This window comes from Choloepus didactylus, chromosome 1, assembly GCF_015220235.1.
Source record: "Choloepus didactylus isolate mChoDid1 chromosome 1, mChoDid1.pri, whole genome shotgun sequence".
NCBI lineage: Eukaryota > Metazoa > Chordata > Mammalia > Pilosa > Megalonychidae > Choloepus > Choloepus didactylus.
In genome coordinates, this window is record NC_051307.1 from 73,295,695 (window position 1) to 73,311,821 (window position 16,127).

The following is a 16,127-nucleotide window of genomic DNA, read 5'->3' on the forward strand; positions in this document are numbered from 1 at the left end:
CAGAGGCCTACAGATAGAAAATGATACCTCTAAGGCCACACAGGATCAGAAACCAAATGTACCGATACCCACACAACACATGTTGGTAGTTCGGCATTAATAAAAGGGGCAAATGGCTACTTGACATCAATTATGGTGAAGGAGCAGAACAAATCAGCACGCTCCTTTATCTTCAAATATTTTTCTGTCTCACGAACAAATAACATCTCAAAATGTGAGAGCTGAAAAGGACTTTGGAGATCTTCTACTCATCCATTTAATAGTCATCTTGTGCAATGTTTTCATTTTACAATTTCAAAGTACTGTTCACCAGTCATGAACTGTGGCAACTATGACTAGACAAATTTGCCAAGGGAATGAGGTCCCTCCAACTTATCAAGTCAACACCGGAACAGGGAGGAAAAGCAACAACAGGCTGGTCTCCTGCAAACACACCAATTATGGTTAAGCCTTAAAACAGAAACTTGTTTAAGCCCAAGTAAACATCTTTATGATTCTAACAAGTATTATTATAATTTTTTTTAAAGTACACATCCTGCCTGGTTCCCAAAAGAATTTCAGAGGATTTAATAAAAACTAAGCTGAAGTGTTTACACACCATCCCTCTCTTCCCATCAGTTTCCCTTTCTCTACTCAAACACACACTGATATTTTTATATATATAGTTATTTATTTATATATTTAGTAATTATAATTGACGTATTTAAAACAGTTTGCATTCTGCTTTTTACCACCCAGAAGTATTGTGAATCTATTTGTTTTCATGTATGGACCATTCAAAACATTTGTATCTTCGATAGAAGCAACCATGCTTGACTCCTCCATGTACAATTAGGATAACTTACATTGATGAAAACTCTATGGAGGAGCTGGCATTTCAGTGGAACTCTGAAGCATGAATAGCATTTCAACAAGCTGGAAAGGAGGGGGAGAGGAAGGGTATTTTAGGCTGAGGGAGCAGCATAAAGAAAACTAGGAAAATAACACAAGGAACAAGTAGTTTACGCTGGCTAGAGTATGAAATGCAAAGTTCTGGGGGTGAAGTGGGAGGATGGATGATGAGGAAACAAAGCTGGAAAGGTAGATTAAATTAGATTAAGAGCTTTGAATATAACAATAAGGAGGGTAGATTTTTATCATGTGGATAATGGGGAGCTATCAAGGAATTTTGGTTTCCATTTTAAAGACAAGTGTGTCTTTTGAGAAGGTAATAAAATGAAGGAATGATTAGAAAGGCAAGAAACTGAAGATAGGCAGGAAACCAGTTAGGAGGCTGTGTAATGGTACACGTGATAGACTGACAGCAATGCTTATAAGAATAAAAAGGAAGGGAAGGATTCAAGGGACATCATAGAGGCAGGTCAAGCAGGACTCAGATTAAGGGGCAGTGTGATTGTGGGGAGAGCTGAGGTGGAGGAGGGGAAGTAGAGAGAAGGTGTTTTTAATTTTTCTAGCCTGAAGAACTAACAGGATTGTAATACCTTGTGACAGGGTACAGAATAGATTTAAGGAAGTCAGAAATACTGAGGAATTTGGTTTTGGATTTGCTAAATTTGATAAGCCACTGGACATTGCTGTATTCTTAGAGTCCATGTTCTAGTTTGCTAATGCTGCAGAATGCAAAACACCAGAGATGGACTGGCTTTTATAAAAAGGGGGTTTATTTGGCTATACAGTTACAGTCTTAAGGCCATAAAGTGTCCAAGGTAACACATCAGTAATCAAGTACCTTCACAGGAGGATGGCAAATGGCATCCAGAAAACCTCTGTTAGCTGGGAAGGCATGTGGCTGGCATCTGCTCCAAAGTTCTGGTTTCAAAATGGCTTTCTCCCAGGACATTCCTCTCTAGCAAGCTTGCTCTTCTTCAAAACGTCACTCACAGCTGCACTCCGTCCGGTCTCTTTGAGTCAGCATGTTTTATATGGCTCCACTGATCAAGGCCCACCCTGAATAGGTGGGGTCACACCTCCATGGGAGTATCCCACCAAAGTCACCACCCACAGCTGGGTGGGGCACATTTCAAGCAAATCTAACCAGCAACAAAACGTCTGTCCCACAAGACCACAAAGATAATGGCATTTGGGGGACACAATACATTCAAACCGGCACAGTCCATTAAAGTGGAAGCTAGTAATGATTTATAATTATCTGCTTGAAGAGCGCAGGCCTTCTGTCCCATTGTTCAGGAAGAGTGCTGTCACCCCACGGCTCAGAGATGGTGGGTTCTATAACCCAGCACTCACAGAAAGCCTAGCTGCCACCCCAGTGCTTGGAGAGGGTGGAGCCTTCACCATAGGGTTTGGGGAGAGCATGGCTACTGGGCAAGCACTTGGAAGGGGTGGGGCTGTCACTTCACCAGGGCTGGAGGACAAAACACCACTCCATAGATGACTCTCAGACCTTGAAATCTAACAGTTTACCTTCCTGGTTTTCAGAATTGTTTGGGACCTGTGACACCTGTTTTCCTTCCAATTTCTCCCTATGGGAATGGGAATGTTTATCCTATGCCTGTCCCTCCTTTGTATATTGGAAGCAGATAAGTTGTTCTCTAGGTTTCACACGTCCGCAGACAGATGGGAATTGTGCCGACAGGTCTCACCCATAACCAATTTTGATGAGACTTTGCACCAAGCATAGTTTTTGAAAGGACTTAAGGAATTTGGATATTGCAACAGAATGAATATATTTTGCATATAGAAAGAGCAGGTCTTTTTGGGTTCCACAGGGTGGCGTGTGGTGGTTTGAAGCAGTATATAAACCAGAAAAGCAGCTTCTTAAATTTAATCCATCCTATGGGTGTGAACCCATTGTGACCTTTTAATGAGGTTGTGTTTTAGTTTTCTAGGTTGCTTAAGCAAATACCATGAAATGGTACAGCTTAGAACAATGGGAATTTATTTGCTCATGGTTCTGAGGCTGGGAAAATGTCCAAATCAAGGCAACATCAAGGCGTTGCTCTCTTCCTGAAGACTGGCTGCCAGTGATCCTTGGCTCCTCTGTAACATGGCAAGGTACATGGTGGCATCTGCTGGTGTTTCTCTTCTCTTTCAGGTTTTGTTGATTTCAGCTCCTTGCTTCCATGGCTTTCTTTTTCTCTCTGCTTTCATTCTTTTTATGAAGGACTCCAGTAACAGGATTAAGGCCTATATTGACTGAAATGGGTCATACCTTAACTGAAGTAGCTTCACCAAAAGGTCTACTTAGAACAGGTTTATACCACAGGAAAGGATTAAACTTAAGAACATGTTTTTCTAGAGTACATACAGTTCCAAACCACCACAGGTTACTTCAGTTAAGGTGTAGCCCACTCCAATCCAGATGGGTCTTAATCCGATTACTGGAGTCCTTTATAAGGGGAATGAAATTCAGAGAGAGAGAGAAAGCCAAGGGAAGCAAGAGGCTGGACATCGATGGAATCTGGAAGAGAAGGGAAAGACCAAGAGATGCTGCCATGAGCCTTGCCATGTGATAAGCTAAGGACCAAGGATTGCTGGCAGCCAGCCTCAGAATGCTCCAAACTTCAGGAAGAAAGCATCCTCTTGATGATGCCCTGATTTGAACTTTCTCTCAGCCTCAAACGTGTAAGGAAATAAATTCCCATTGTTTAAGCCAGATCATTGCAAGATATTTGCTTGAAAGCCTAGGTAACTAAAACACCATGGATTAACCTCAAAAACATTGTGTTGGGCAAAAAAAATGAGACAAAGCTAAACAAAAAATATCAATGGAGTTAGAATTCAGCATTAGTGGTAACCAAAGGGAGTGAGTAGTGACTGTGAGGTAGTATAAGGAGGGGCTTCTAGGCTGCTGCTAATGCTCTGTTTCCTGATCTGGTGGCTTGTTCACTGATAAATTCACTTTGTAAAAATTCATTCTGCTGTATTTACTTAAGATTTGTGCATATTTTCTCATGTACTGACAGTGGATGGGTGAAGCATCTGGAAGCTAGTGACACAACTGACACTCTCAGTAGATGTGTTTTACATTTACACTTGGCAGAAATGCTACCACTAGAAGTCAGAGCCCTTCAGGGTTGTTCACTGGTAAGAGTGATTGTTAACTGCATGCCAAGGTACTACCATGGTTTGGACTGTGAGATTGCTGAGTAACTGGCCACTCTGATTAGCAAAGTTCTAGTATACTATACCCGTATTTGTGGCTTCTACAGTACATGGAAATATTTAACACACAGGTATTCAGAACCTATGTATTAGATGCTGGGGTGGAAGCAGAGGTAGTGATAGAAGATGATGTAGATATAAAAATAAGATAGTATTTCTAACCGCTAAGGAGCACAAAATCTGATGGGGGAGGGGCATGTTGCAGGTTAGGTTCTTCAGAGGTAGACAGTGAGGGAGAGTTTGCGGGCAAGATGTTTATCAAGGATCAACACTTGTGAAAGGAAGGGAGAGGAAGCAGGACTGTGCAGGGAGAGATGCTGAACTGAGATGCAAGCCTGACAAAGGGTGAACCAGCTAACCTGCAGGGAGCTCTGGAGCGAGTATTTTTCATTAGTTTCCAGCTCAGACCAAAATGGCTGGGGTCTTTATACCCCTGCCTTGCTCAGTCACCAGATGGCAGCTCCCTGCCATCGAGGTAGACAGTGAAGAAGACTCTGAGGGCTGCTGACCTCATACCCTGCAGCTGGGCAAGTCCTTGCTTGAAAGGAGATCTCAAAAGTGCAACTCTTTCAATAGAGAGAGGGATTTACTTAAAAAAATTGTAACTATAGCTGTGGTGGTAGAGGTCCAAAAATGACCAGTCTCAAGCTTTCAATTGGGAATATCAGTGTTCCCATGATACATTTAAAACCCATCCATGGTCAGTGACAGAATTATTTGAAAATCTAATGGCAGGAACTCAGGTTAAGTGAAAGTGGCAGGAAAGACAACATAATAGGAGGAGCTGTATATATCTATGTTCACTGTAGCAAATATTTTTGGGACAAGACTATAATTTATCATGCTTTCTGCAAGGATATGAGCAATTCATTTCCCTCCTCCACAGAGAACACTCCCTTCTCTAATAAGAGAACATCATTTCTTTCTTTTCACCATTTTGCACAAGCAGTTTTGTAATCACTTCTTGTTCTCGGCTTCATCACTGACCACTTTTGTGTACGTGTTTGTGTTGTGCATGTGATGTGGGTGTGTGGGTATCCGTTCAATTAAATATTTTTTTCATGAGATTGAAGTAATTTCTTAATGAAAAATGGCCATCAGGTTTGTGGTATAATTACAGAATGTGGCCTTCCTGAATTTTAAAATGTGACATTTTTCTTCCTGAATTTTAAAATATGACATTTTTCTTCCACTGCTAGCAACTTAAAGTCTTCTGTGTTATATACCCTTGTGGTATGAAAGCATGCTTTTTCCTTTTAAGTGTTCAAAGAACTAAACATGCAATTTTAGAGGTAAGCATGTATATGTGTGTATTTTTTGCAGGGAGTTGGAATAATCATGATTGCTGGCAAGGTTTTCCTCATGGAAATCCCTGCTTTCTAGATGTTCCTCTTCTAGTTTAGAAAAGTAAGAGCGTGCAGAGAGGGTAAACAAGGCTATCACTAGCACTGGTATTCTCACACCTGCCTGTAATTGAACTGAAACTGTAGACCCATAATCTCTAAATATAAATACCTTGTTAGTTAATTATATTCCTAACGGGTGCTCAGAGATTACCTTTACTGACTACCATCTATTATGAAAGAATTTTCTTATATTTGTTCAGTCATATTATTCATGCTTACCCCATTCATACCCCTTTTATATAGCCATACAAATCTTCTGAGGGGTTCCAGGATTTCAAAGGAGTTACCAGCCCAGAGAGAGATTTTGCAAGGGAGACAGGAAGTGAATGGGGTCTCTCTGAGAATGCAGGAACACTCATATGCCAAATCAGAATTTAATTATTTCATAAGACGCTAAAAAACCTTGGTGGATAGCTGAACAAGATGATCTGGACATTCCTCCCAACTTCAAGAATCTACTAATCAAAACTGTGATGTCACATGCATACTCAAAAAAATGTAAAAAACAAGTAGAAACATCCTATGCATGTTTAAAGACCTAGGAAACTCAAATAGTTATCATGACATAAGAAAAGAGAATCAGATATAATGGGATAAAAACTATAGGTGTAACATTTGTCCAAATATTAAGAAATTTTTAATAGCATGCAATGTTAGCATTACTCTAATATGGTTGATTGGGAAAATGAGTCAATTCAATAAAAAATACATTTTGTAGGGGAGCCCCATATGACAAATGGTTTCTGCTTCAAATTGTATTTTATACTAAGTAATTTAAAGGAAACAGTAAATCATACTTTGCAATAATGAAATATTTAGGCAGTCTAGAAATTTTAATTATAATCAATATGTATTAATTCACTGCTCTCAATCACAAATGTCTATTTGAGGTATATCAGCAGGGAGGCATTAGTAATTTTCTCTGCAGTATTTACATAACATGCAGTCTTTATTGGTTATTTCCTTAAAACCCACTACCACTGTTGATGCACTTTGTTACAGCTGATGGTAATCTCTAAACCAAAACACTTGTTTTATTTCAGCTTGTGATAAACGGAACTTTTCGCCCAACCAGTTGAAACATTTATTACTTTCATAGTAAATATTCTGGAAGGTATCAACTATCTTTAAATATCCTGGATGTTCAATGAGATGACAGAAACAACTAAAAGTCTTTTCCAGTTGTGTAAGGATGGTGTTTTTTTCTCCACCTCTTTACTGTATTTTTACATGTATAATTTTAACAGTATTCTTTCCCATAAACCTGATTTCTGTCCATGACCCACAAGGAACAACAAAAAAAAGCAGCTGATCTTTCAAATGCAATTTTAAGTCCGCAAAATACCACCATGTTTTAAAAATAAGACAAAACCTCCAAACAATATTCAGTTTTGTGTAGTCTCCTTTACTAGATTTTGCTTGTAAAATCTAGTTTGGAGTCCATCAGTGAATATTTCCCTTCATTCTCTGAGACAGTGTGGCAGTTGAGTAATCATCCAGACTGCTCTAAAAAAGTATGTGTCTAGTTAATTTAGGCAGTTTATTTTGATAGTTTCACCTCTTTTTGATTATAGCAGGTGTTTCAAGGATAAATTTGCTGAAAATTGTATTTTGTTTAAACAACAGCAGCATGTACATTTATGGCCTTGCTATATTAAAAAGCATTTATTGCCTAGCAGCAATAGATACAATTACAAACATTTGTGACAGTAATTGGAGCTATTAATCCTGCGTGGAGCCTCATGGAAACCAACTTATTGCCACCTGTATTTACATTTGTTACTGGTAACTTTAAAACCCGATTTTTTTTTTTTATTTGGTGCCTTATTTTTCTTTAAATTATGTGAATACTTCTCAACAGTAGGTCTGTCTACCAGAAAATCTCTAAGAATTATAAATGTAGTCTTTCTATTATTCAAATAACAGGCAGAATCCCATTTTAATAACTAATATATACATAAAATATATTCCTGTATCCTTTTTGCTCATGGATGTAAGAGTCCTATAAATAAGATACTGTTCAAAAACCAGAGTACAAATCTTATAAAATGCTCTTTATTCCCAAACTATAACAATTTATAAATGCTTGCATGTACAAAATACACAGAAAAGCTAAATATTATTAACACCATCTTACACTGCATCCAAACACAAAGATGGCAGGTCAAAGCATGCTAGTCTCTCCAATGCTCTGGGATGAGAAAAATACCCTCTATCGCTTCCAAATACAGATTTGTCTACAACAGTAAAAAGAGAAAGCTTACCACTGTACACTTCTACAGGATTTGGCTTCCAATTCGAAAAGACTTAGATCTAATACAACAATTCTGAGGTCCCTCAGGTTCATTTAAATGGAATTCCACCTGCTGATTAATGAACATCTCTTGTCTCTTTCCTCCCTTTCCGATTTTAGTTCTCACAGTGACTACGGAGCCCAAAGGCTCAGGACTATTGCAACAATTCCACCCTTAGCACAATGACTTCCCAAAAGGTTTTCTGGTATGAATTACCCAAGGCAACACCTGTGTGGCTGATTTATGTTGAACAAAATCAAATCGTTCGAAGTTGAAATTTAAAGTTTAAGGTTCTTTTTACAACTGCACTCTTGAGAAAGTCAGACATTGAGGGATAACAGGTTAGGATATAAAAAAGCAGTTCAGTGAACCAAAGGTATGAAATAATTAAAAACACATGCTATAGTACTTTCAAAGCCTTAAAAAAAACTCTTTAGCTAAATTCTTTGTAATGAATTTGAAGATTTGCATAATTACTAGAGACTTTTGGTGGAATGAAGGGGGTAGCTAGCCAACTATCTTTTCAAACAACAAAGCAGGAAACATTTAATTATAATTTGGAAAAAATCTATTTAAGTCAATCAAAATTTTAATTACAATAGCCACAGGGCATTAAAGCATGTTAGAACATTTGTTCATTGCATTAAATACCTTATATTAAATCATTATAATGTACAATCTTTTAGAATCAAGTACTGCATAATTGAAGAAAAGGGCCTCTGTAAGATTTAGTTGAAAACTGATGTCACACTTTCTATTCACCCTTATTTCTGGGGAACAGGAATAAATATTATTAATGTTTACCTGCTCTCTACTGTGGTAAAAATCACTGACTTGAAAAAAACTTTCTCCCAATAAACACTAATAAGACTGATCATTTTAGGAAGCTATTTTTCTTTGGTTCAATTAATGAAGTCAAATAGAGGTTTGCTATTTTATCATAAAAAGGAAATCCAAGAAGTTAAAATAATTCTTCTCAAGAAAGAGCATTAAGTACTTATTTATAGAATCAAAATTAATAAAAAATACAGAAAGTGAAAATCTATATGAATATGCATCCACATTTTCTATTCTTCCAGAAATGCAGGACATGTAGAAATCTTCAGCAGCTCAGCTTCAACTGTTATTCAAGCAACTGCCAAATGATTCACTTAAAAATTAAAAAACAAACAAAAAAAAACCACTATTATGGAATTTAAAAATTTTCAGTCATGTTGGAAAATATTAACTTTCCATAATTGTCATCAATTGCCCTGGAGGAGAGCCCCTCACAGAAGTTGGAAAGAAGATAACAGCGTAACAGTGGTCACAACCAACGGCCACAACCAACGGCCTGGTCAGGCTATACACTCTTGCAGCAATGAGCAATAACAAGATTTCTAAAGCTAGCTTTCTATTTGATGTTCATTTCTGCTTCCTGCTCTCCAAGTTTTGCCTTTTTACTGGACTTCCACCTTTAACAACCACTTGTTTTCTCTAAAATGACTCACTGGCCCTGATCTATGTCTGGCTATTGGTCTGTGCACTCAGACCTTATGGTCCTTAGGCTTGCCTGTATTCTAACCACCAGCTCTTATATGACTTGGCCTTGCCAATTTTCCACTTAGATCATACAACTTCTAGTTTGATTCCAACCTCTTGAGCTTGGCCAAGCCATCAATCTCCCTACCAGGCACTCAGGTAGAGATTGACAGTAAATTTTGGTATTAACAGCCATTTAAGTTATGGTTTACAATTTTTAAGCATGTATGGAAATACTCATGACATAATGTCATGTTAAAAGAGAGGAATAATCTCAACTATATAAATAAAATCACACACGACAGAGTGTAGAGAAATAGTAGCTAACACATACTTTTGGCACCATTCTGAATATTTTAGATATATTAATACATGTAATTCTTTAAACATCTCTTTAAGGTAAATATTATAACTAACTCCATTTCATAGATGAAGAAACTGAAGCACAGAGTGATTGCATAATTTGCTCACAAGGTTCAACAGCTACATTGCGTTAGAGCTGGGATTTGAATTCAAGTAAACTGGATTCAGGATTTTTGCTTTTAATTAGTATGTTACATTGTCTCAAATCAAGTAAGTAATAGCTTGGGTTTCAGGATCAAATTTCACACTAGGCAAAGGCAATTAATTACTTCTCCATGTTTCAGTTTCCTCATCTGTAGTAAAAGGTACCATCATCTCATACAGCGGTAGAAAGGATTAAATGAGTTAAGAACAGTGCTAAGATCAGTGTTTGACACACACAAAACAATTAGTAAATGTCACTTCTAAACTATTATCATCATTATGTACAAATTATGTACATTTACTAGGCAAAAAACTGAAAAGATTTACCAAAGTGATAATTATAATTATCCTTGGGTCATAGGATTGTGGGAGATTATTTTCTGTTTTTATCCTCTGCTGAAGACAGAGATATACTACCTGGGGCCAGGGCCCCAAGTTGGCTTTTTTTCTCCCCATGAAAGGATATAATCTACTAATATGAAATTGATGCAAGAATGAGGAGAAGCTGATGTTTATAAATACTCCTTTAAATGATGGAAGCATTAGTGCAAATTTTTTTGTAAATTTTTCCTGAATATTGATATAGGCATCAAATATAAAAGGGCTAAAATAGATAATAATAAGATAGCATATTAACATTTATTAAGTATCAACTATGTGTCAAACACTGTTCTAGGTACTTTATAGCAACTCTATGATGAAAGTGGTGTGATCAGTTCCATTTTACAGATGAGGAAATGGAGGAACAGAGAGGTATAGTAGCTTACTCTGTGTACAAATCTGAACTCTGGAGGCCACGGGAAAGTGTGTGAGATAGACTCCGTATGCTCTGGATCTTTACGGCTACCATAGTTTCACTAAGTTTCTGAAATCTCGGCTCAATATGTGATCTTTTAGCTTCTAATTCATAGCATACCACTCCCCTGCCCCACCCACCCCTTGAAACACTGTTTACCTATTATGTTTATAATTAAAACCAAAAATTGTTTTAAAAAAATTCTTGACTAGTTCCATATTTAAGTCTAGTCGCATATTTAAGTCTAGTCTGAGTATACTCATATTGTTTTCTCTAATTCAGCTTTAAATTCCACCAGAGCAGTTATATAACACTTGTGTACCTCTGTTAGGTCTAATAAAGACATAGGAGAGAGAAAAAAGCAGCAGAAGAGGAAGGGGAAAGAAAAATAAAGATGGAAAAAAAATAAGGGGAAAAAACAAAAAGTGCAAGAAATAGACTTGCAGTACACCAACAATGCTCTTAGACAATTTTAGGTGGCACCGATGTCTAGCTTAGGTATCCTCAGACTATCTTTCCAAGGAATTAACTCCTGACCCTCCCACACTTGATCATAACGGAGAGCATTAACTAGAGTGGGATGACCTAGGATTTGGCTAGATTTATTAACCCAGAATTTCTGACTGTGTCTTTAGACACATTATTCCAAATTGGGAAAAATTTTAGTTTGTATCTGGGTATATAACTACCCTAGAAGTAATCACCAGGAACATCCTCTATAACCAACTCTAAAAAAAGAGAACTACTACTATAGTCCATTCAAACCAGTATATAATAAAAATCCTTTCTCTTCAGTTGTGGAACATATTATTTGTATTTTTGGCAACATTTTTAATTTCCTAATTGTATTTTATTTATGCTAATATTGAATTAGTTTGCATTCTTTGAGGACTGGCAAAAATAGCAAGTGGTGCCAAGCAAGAGGGAGAAGTTGGCTTAGTAATAAAAACCTGATTGCAATGTATGGAGAGTATACAAAGATAAAATGTTAATATATGATAGTATCTCATCAAAGCATATACTGTAATATTCAAAAACAACAGAAAACAATATTTGTTTTTATTGTAATTCCCAGCTAGGAAGCATGGAAAAAATAAATTTGTAAGAAAACCAAAAGAGTAAAAGCAAATATTTGATCCAGTGCCAAATAAATACAGCACTTATTTACTACTAACACAAGGCCATTTTAAAGAAATTTGTAATGGATTTACATAACGGAGGACCTTGATTACTTACCACCCACTAAAACTAATCTAATGGTGACCAACAAAACAAATCCACCCGAAAATAATAATAAACTCTTTTTTTTCCTTAAACACAAAGTCGAAATCTCTAAATGTCCTAAATAATTTAGCCTGTGTAGAATGAATTTATTGTTTTAGCAACTGAAGAGTCAGTTGTTGAAAAGAATGGAATTTATGTGAAGCTAGAAGTCAACCACTTCTGAAAAAGGAAGTTAATGAGTCCATGAGAAACCTCATAAGTAATCAGATTATTTTATTTTTCTTTCTGAGACATGAGAGACATATCTCTTTGCATAAATCCCTTATTTTCTCAAGCCAGTATATATATTTATCTTAAGTGAGCTGAATAAAGAATGGGCCCTAAAGCTGCATTTCCCATAAAGCTGCATTTCCCATTTGCTATGTTTGGAAGTTTAGAAGAAACAAGAGTTTGTGAAATACTGAAAACAAAGACCAAATTCTTCTAGAGGAGAATTCTGAAAAAGCAACCAAATATGACTTTAGGTCAATATGTTTTACTACAGAAGTCTAAATAAAAAATGATAGCCACATATTCTAAAAAATACTTTTAAAAAAAGAACTTTAATCTGATATTACGGAGTGTTGCCCATAAAACTTGATTGTAAAATTAATTTGGCACAAGATAACCTCATAAGGTCAAGGCTGGTAATATAGGACATGAGACTAAGAGTCTAACATTCAACTAGTTAATTCTTCCCAAACTTAGGAGACCACCGATTTTCCAAGTATGCAGAATGTTGATAACCGTAATATTGGTTGGTAAAAGAATTTGACCTGCACTTAGTTTTGTAAAACTGCACACATTAACCATTAAATGTATATTCTTCCTTTCTTTATTAAGTTATTTCTATTATGTGTAAATTAGTGACTGTGCTTTAAAAAAAATCCTCATGTCATCCTCTTAGTTGTTCTAAATGAGATGTTTAACTTTGAGAGTTTACTTAGCTTGAAAGTAAACAAATTAAACTTGCTTCCTTGTGGGATTAAGCTGTACTCGAGAGTTCCCAAATACATTTATTTTAACATATCATTCTAACCAGAATAACAATAGTAGTGATTTTTAATTTTATGAAGAGAATTGTTCTAATGAGACCAAAGAATCACAAATAACATTTTTGCAAATTATGACTTCCAGCAGAGATCTAATCAGTGAAGAAGAAAGTTTTATTAATATATATTTACATAGAAGAGATATGCAAACAAAGACTTCACCCCCAATGTAGTCGAACAATAGCTGTCTTCCATAATGACTGAGTAATTACATGGTAAACTGGCTGCAAGGGTTTGTCCACTCACCTTGGGTAAAGTTTTTTCCACAACTGTTCACAGTCCAATAACACCATTGGTGTCCTTAGCCTATTCTGGAACTGCCCTAGGAGTCCAGGCTACTTCTTACCTTCTCTAGGTTACAGTTCTACAAACCCAAATCCAGACTTTCCAAGAACGAATTAGTTTCCAAGGCAGTTGGAAAACGGTAATCTTTGTAGGGCCTTCTGCTTTGGGAGCAGACACAGGACCAAACTGGATTTCTAGAGTAACAAGCTAAGCTTCCCTAAAACTTTGTTCCATAATGTTGGGGCTTGTTCCCAGCCTCCAAGGATAGAAATAAGAGGAATCTTTTCGTTTTTTACCTAGATGTTTGTGTAGCCCCTTTTGCAGGGATTATTACAGTACTAATGAGAATGGAATTTTTTATTCACCTATTAAGAATATCCTGAAGTTATTACTTACAAAATTGTATGCAAAAAGGAAGCAGAAACGATAAAATAGGCCAGTTCATATGCTCTAATCCCTAATCTTATTACATATGATTTCCTGATTATTTGCTTAATATTTAACTTTCAATTATATGTACTAAACAGATTATCTATAGCAACTTCCAGGATATCATCTGTTTTGCCAACCAGCAGAGTTCTAAACCATCCTCTAACCCTAATCATTGGGTATTAGGTCATGAAATTCCAATTTCATTCACTATTCCCCTAAACAAATATGATTTCCAAGAAAATACATTTCTGCACATACTCCTCAATCCCCAGGAAATGTGATGCATTCCAAATTACCTTTTTAAAGATTTATTCCTTGTTTTTTATACTGCTCTGTATTATTTATTTATTTGACAACAATTTGTTAAATCCCTATTAAGACAAAATGATGAAAACTGAATCTTAAATAGCCTGTATAAGTTTCGATCCCAAAACTGCCTTACAAAAAATTATTTGAACAAAATGTGTTCTCTTCTATACCTTATTGTCAGTCCTAATCGTGACTTTCAGTTGTGGTAATACACGTTCCACTTCTAGACTCCATTCTGAAGCATCTGTTGTAGATTCCAAAATATCTTCTTGTTTGGCAGATTCGTTCATATCCTAAGAAAGGAAAGATATCACAAGATTGAGAGTTTATAAAAAGAAATGGTAAAATTTTGAGGCATTTTAGCAGCACTGCACAATTTAAATCAAGCATGGTAGTATTAAAATTATAGTGGCAGTAGAAATTCTTTTCTATCCTCCTATCCATGTTAAAAGAAAATAATGCAGCAACATAGTAGAATAGCAACTTTCTTTCTTAAAAAAAGAAGCAAATAATGTAGCTTAAAAATGTGAATTAATACAGACCTACTTGAACTCAAGTAGGGTGGGGACCAAATTTCTGCATTTGGTTTCTGCCCTTGAGTAACAAAAGCGATTCAAGACTGTTTTTGAATCACAAAAGGAAAACCTCTTTTTTTCTTTTTGCCAACCCTTCACATTTCAGCAATGAGTATATATGGATCTGAAAACATAAAGAATGTACAAATTAATGATTTAAAGATAAAGTCTAAGGCATTAATTTTGGTAAGAATTTTTCCCTTTAACATCCCTTGGTAAATTATAGGAAAATATAAAGAAAAAATATAAATATTTATTTATATAGAATAAAAGAGACATAAACAGCCAAATACAATGTGTGAATCTTATATGGATTCTAATTTGAACAATCTGTAAAAAGACATTTTTGAGGCAATCAGGGAAATTTGAATACAGAATAGTAAATGATATTAAGGGATTATTAATTTTATAAGTGTGATAATATTATGGTGGTTATATGAAAAATAAAAGATCTTTTAAGATAGAGAAAAATACTTAAACATACCAGGTGAATTGTCATGATGTCTGGGGTATAAAGTAAAACAAAGAAAAAAGGACTTGCTCCTGCCAGGGTTATAGACACCCACCCCCAAACCCCACCTCCCACCCCTCACCCCCCAACCCCCCACCACTCCATCTTGCAGAGCCCGGATGATCCAAGGTGGCACATCTTCTTAGCAGCAGTTGTGTACAATTCTTAACAGAATGTAGATGCTCTGCTCACTGATTAAAAAATAAGTTTGATCTATGGAACCACAGTACAGGTGAACTGAAGCCAGATGCTACTAAATCCCAGAGCCAATGCTCCCCACCCCATTCCTTCATTCCCACCTCTCCCTTTTTCCCTCCTTGTAGGAAGGTGAAGTACAGAATCACAAAACAAAGCTAAGGGGCATTCATCCACAGTCCCACTTTCTTCAGGCCTGTATATAAAGGTGTTCAGGGTGTGAATAATTTTCTCAAAAAATTTTTCTCAAGGTAAGGTATGTTTTTCTAATTTTCACAAAAGCAAACAAGCTAGTAGTGGCTCTGTTTGGAATCAGATGCAGAAACTAAGAGAAGGGTGCAGGCATATCAAACACTGCATTAGAACATCCAATGTGTTAGCTACTCTTTGTTTTTATATTGAGCTCTTTAGTAAGTTATATTTACCTTTATAGCTTATTATTTGGTTCCCTAAAGCAATGATTTGCTAATCATTACTTCCAATGCCCTGAAATAATTTTAATGTAGCAGCTTAAAGATTTTCACTCACTCCTGGGCCACAGCTAATGTACTGGGAAAAATGGCCCAGGTACTAAATGAAGAAGGGAAAAGAACATTAAGCTTGGTAGAGCAACATTAATTTATTCAGGCTATACAGAGTCTTTCCCCTTCCATGCTTGTACATCTCTTTCATAACCTCATTCCTCACTCAAAATTTCCTAATTCCTAAAAAATGCATGAACTAAACAAGCCTTATATATAAAGTATAAATCATTTTAAAACTGTATATTTCACCTTGGCTATAATACTTTGAGAAAATATTTCCTTTCCAGTTGTTTCCATTTAATAAATGGTATTTTATGTGGAGCTACTAATAAAAG

The 16,127-nt window shown here is 36.2% G+C and overlaps 1 protein-coding gene across 3 annotated transcripts in view; it reads right to left on the reverse strand.

Moving 5' to 3' along the window:
* The window catches only part of IFT57 (intraflagellar transport 57), a 54,229-nt gene that overhangs the window by 10,688 nt on the left and 27,414 nt on the right, over positions 1-16,127 (reverse strand). For all 3 annotated transcript variants that reach the window (XM_037835166.1, XM_037835161.1, XM_037835154.1), the window contains exon 6: positions 14,158-14,280. In XM_037835166.1, the coding sequence (XP_037691094.1) occupies positions 14,158-14,280 (123 nt within the window). The remainder of the gene's footprint in view (positions 1-14,157; positions 14,281-16,127) is intronic.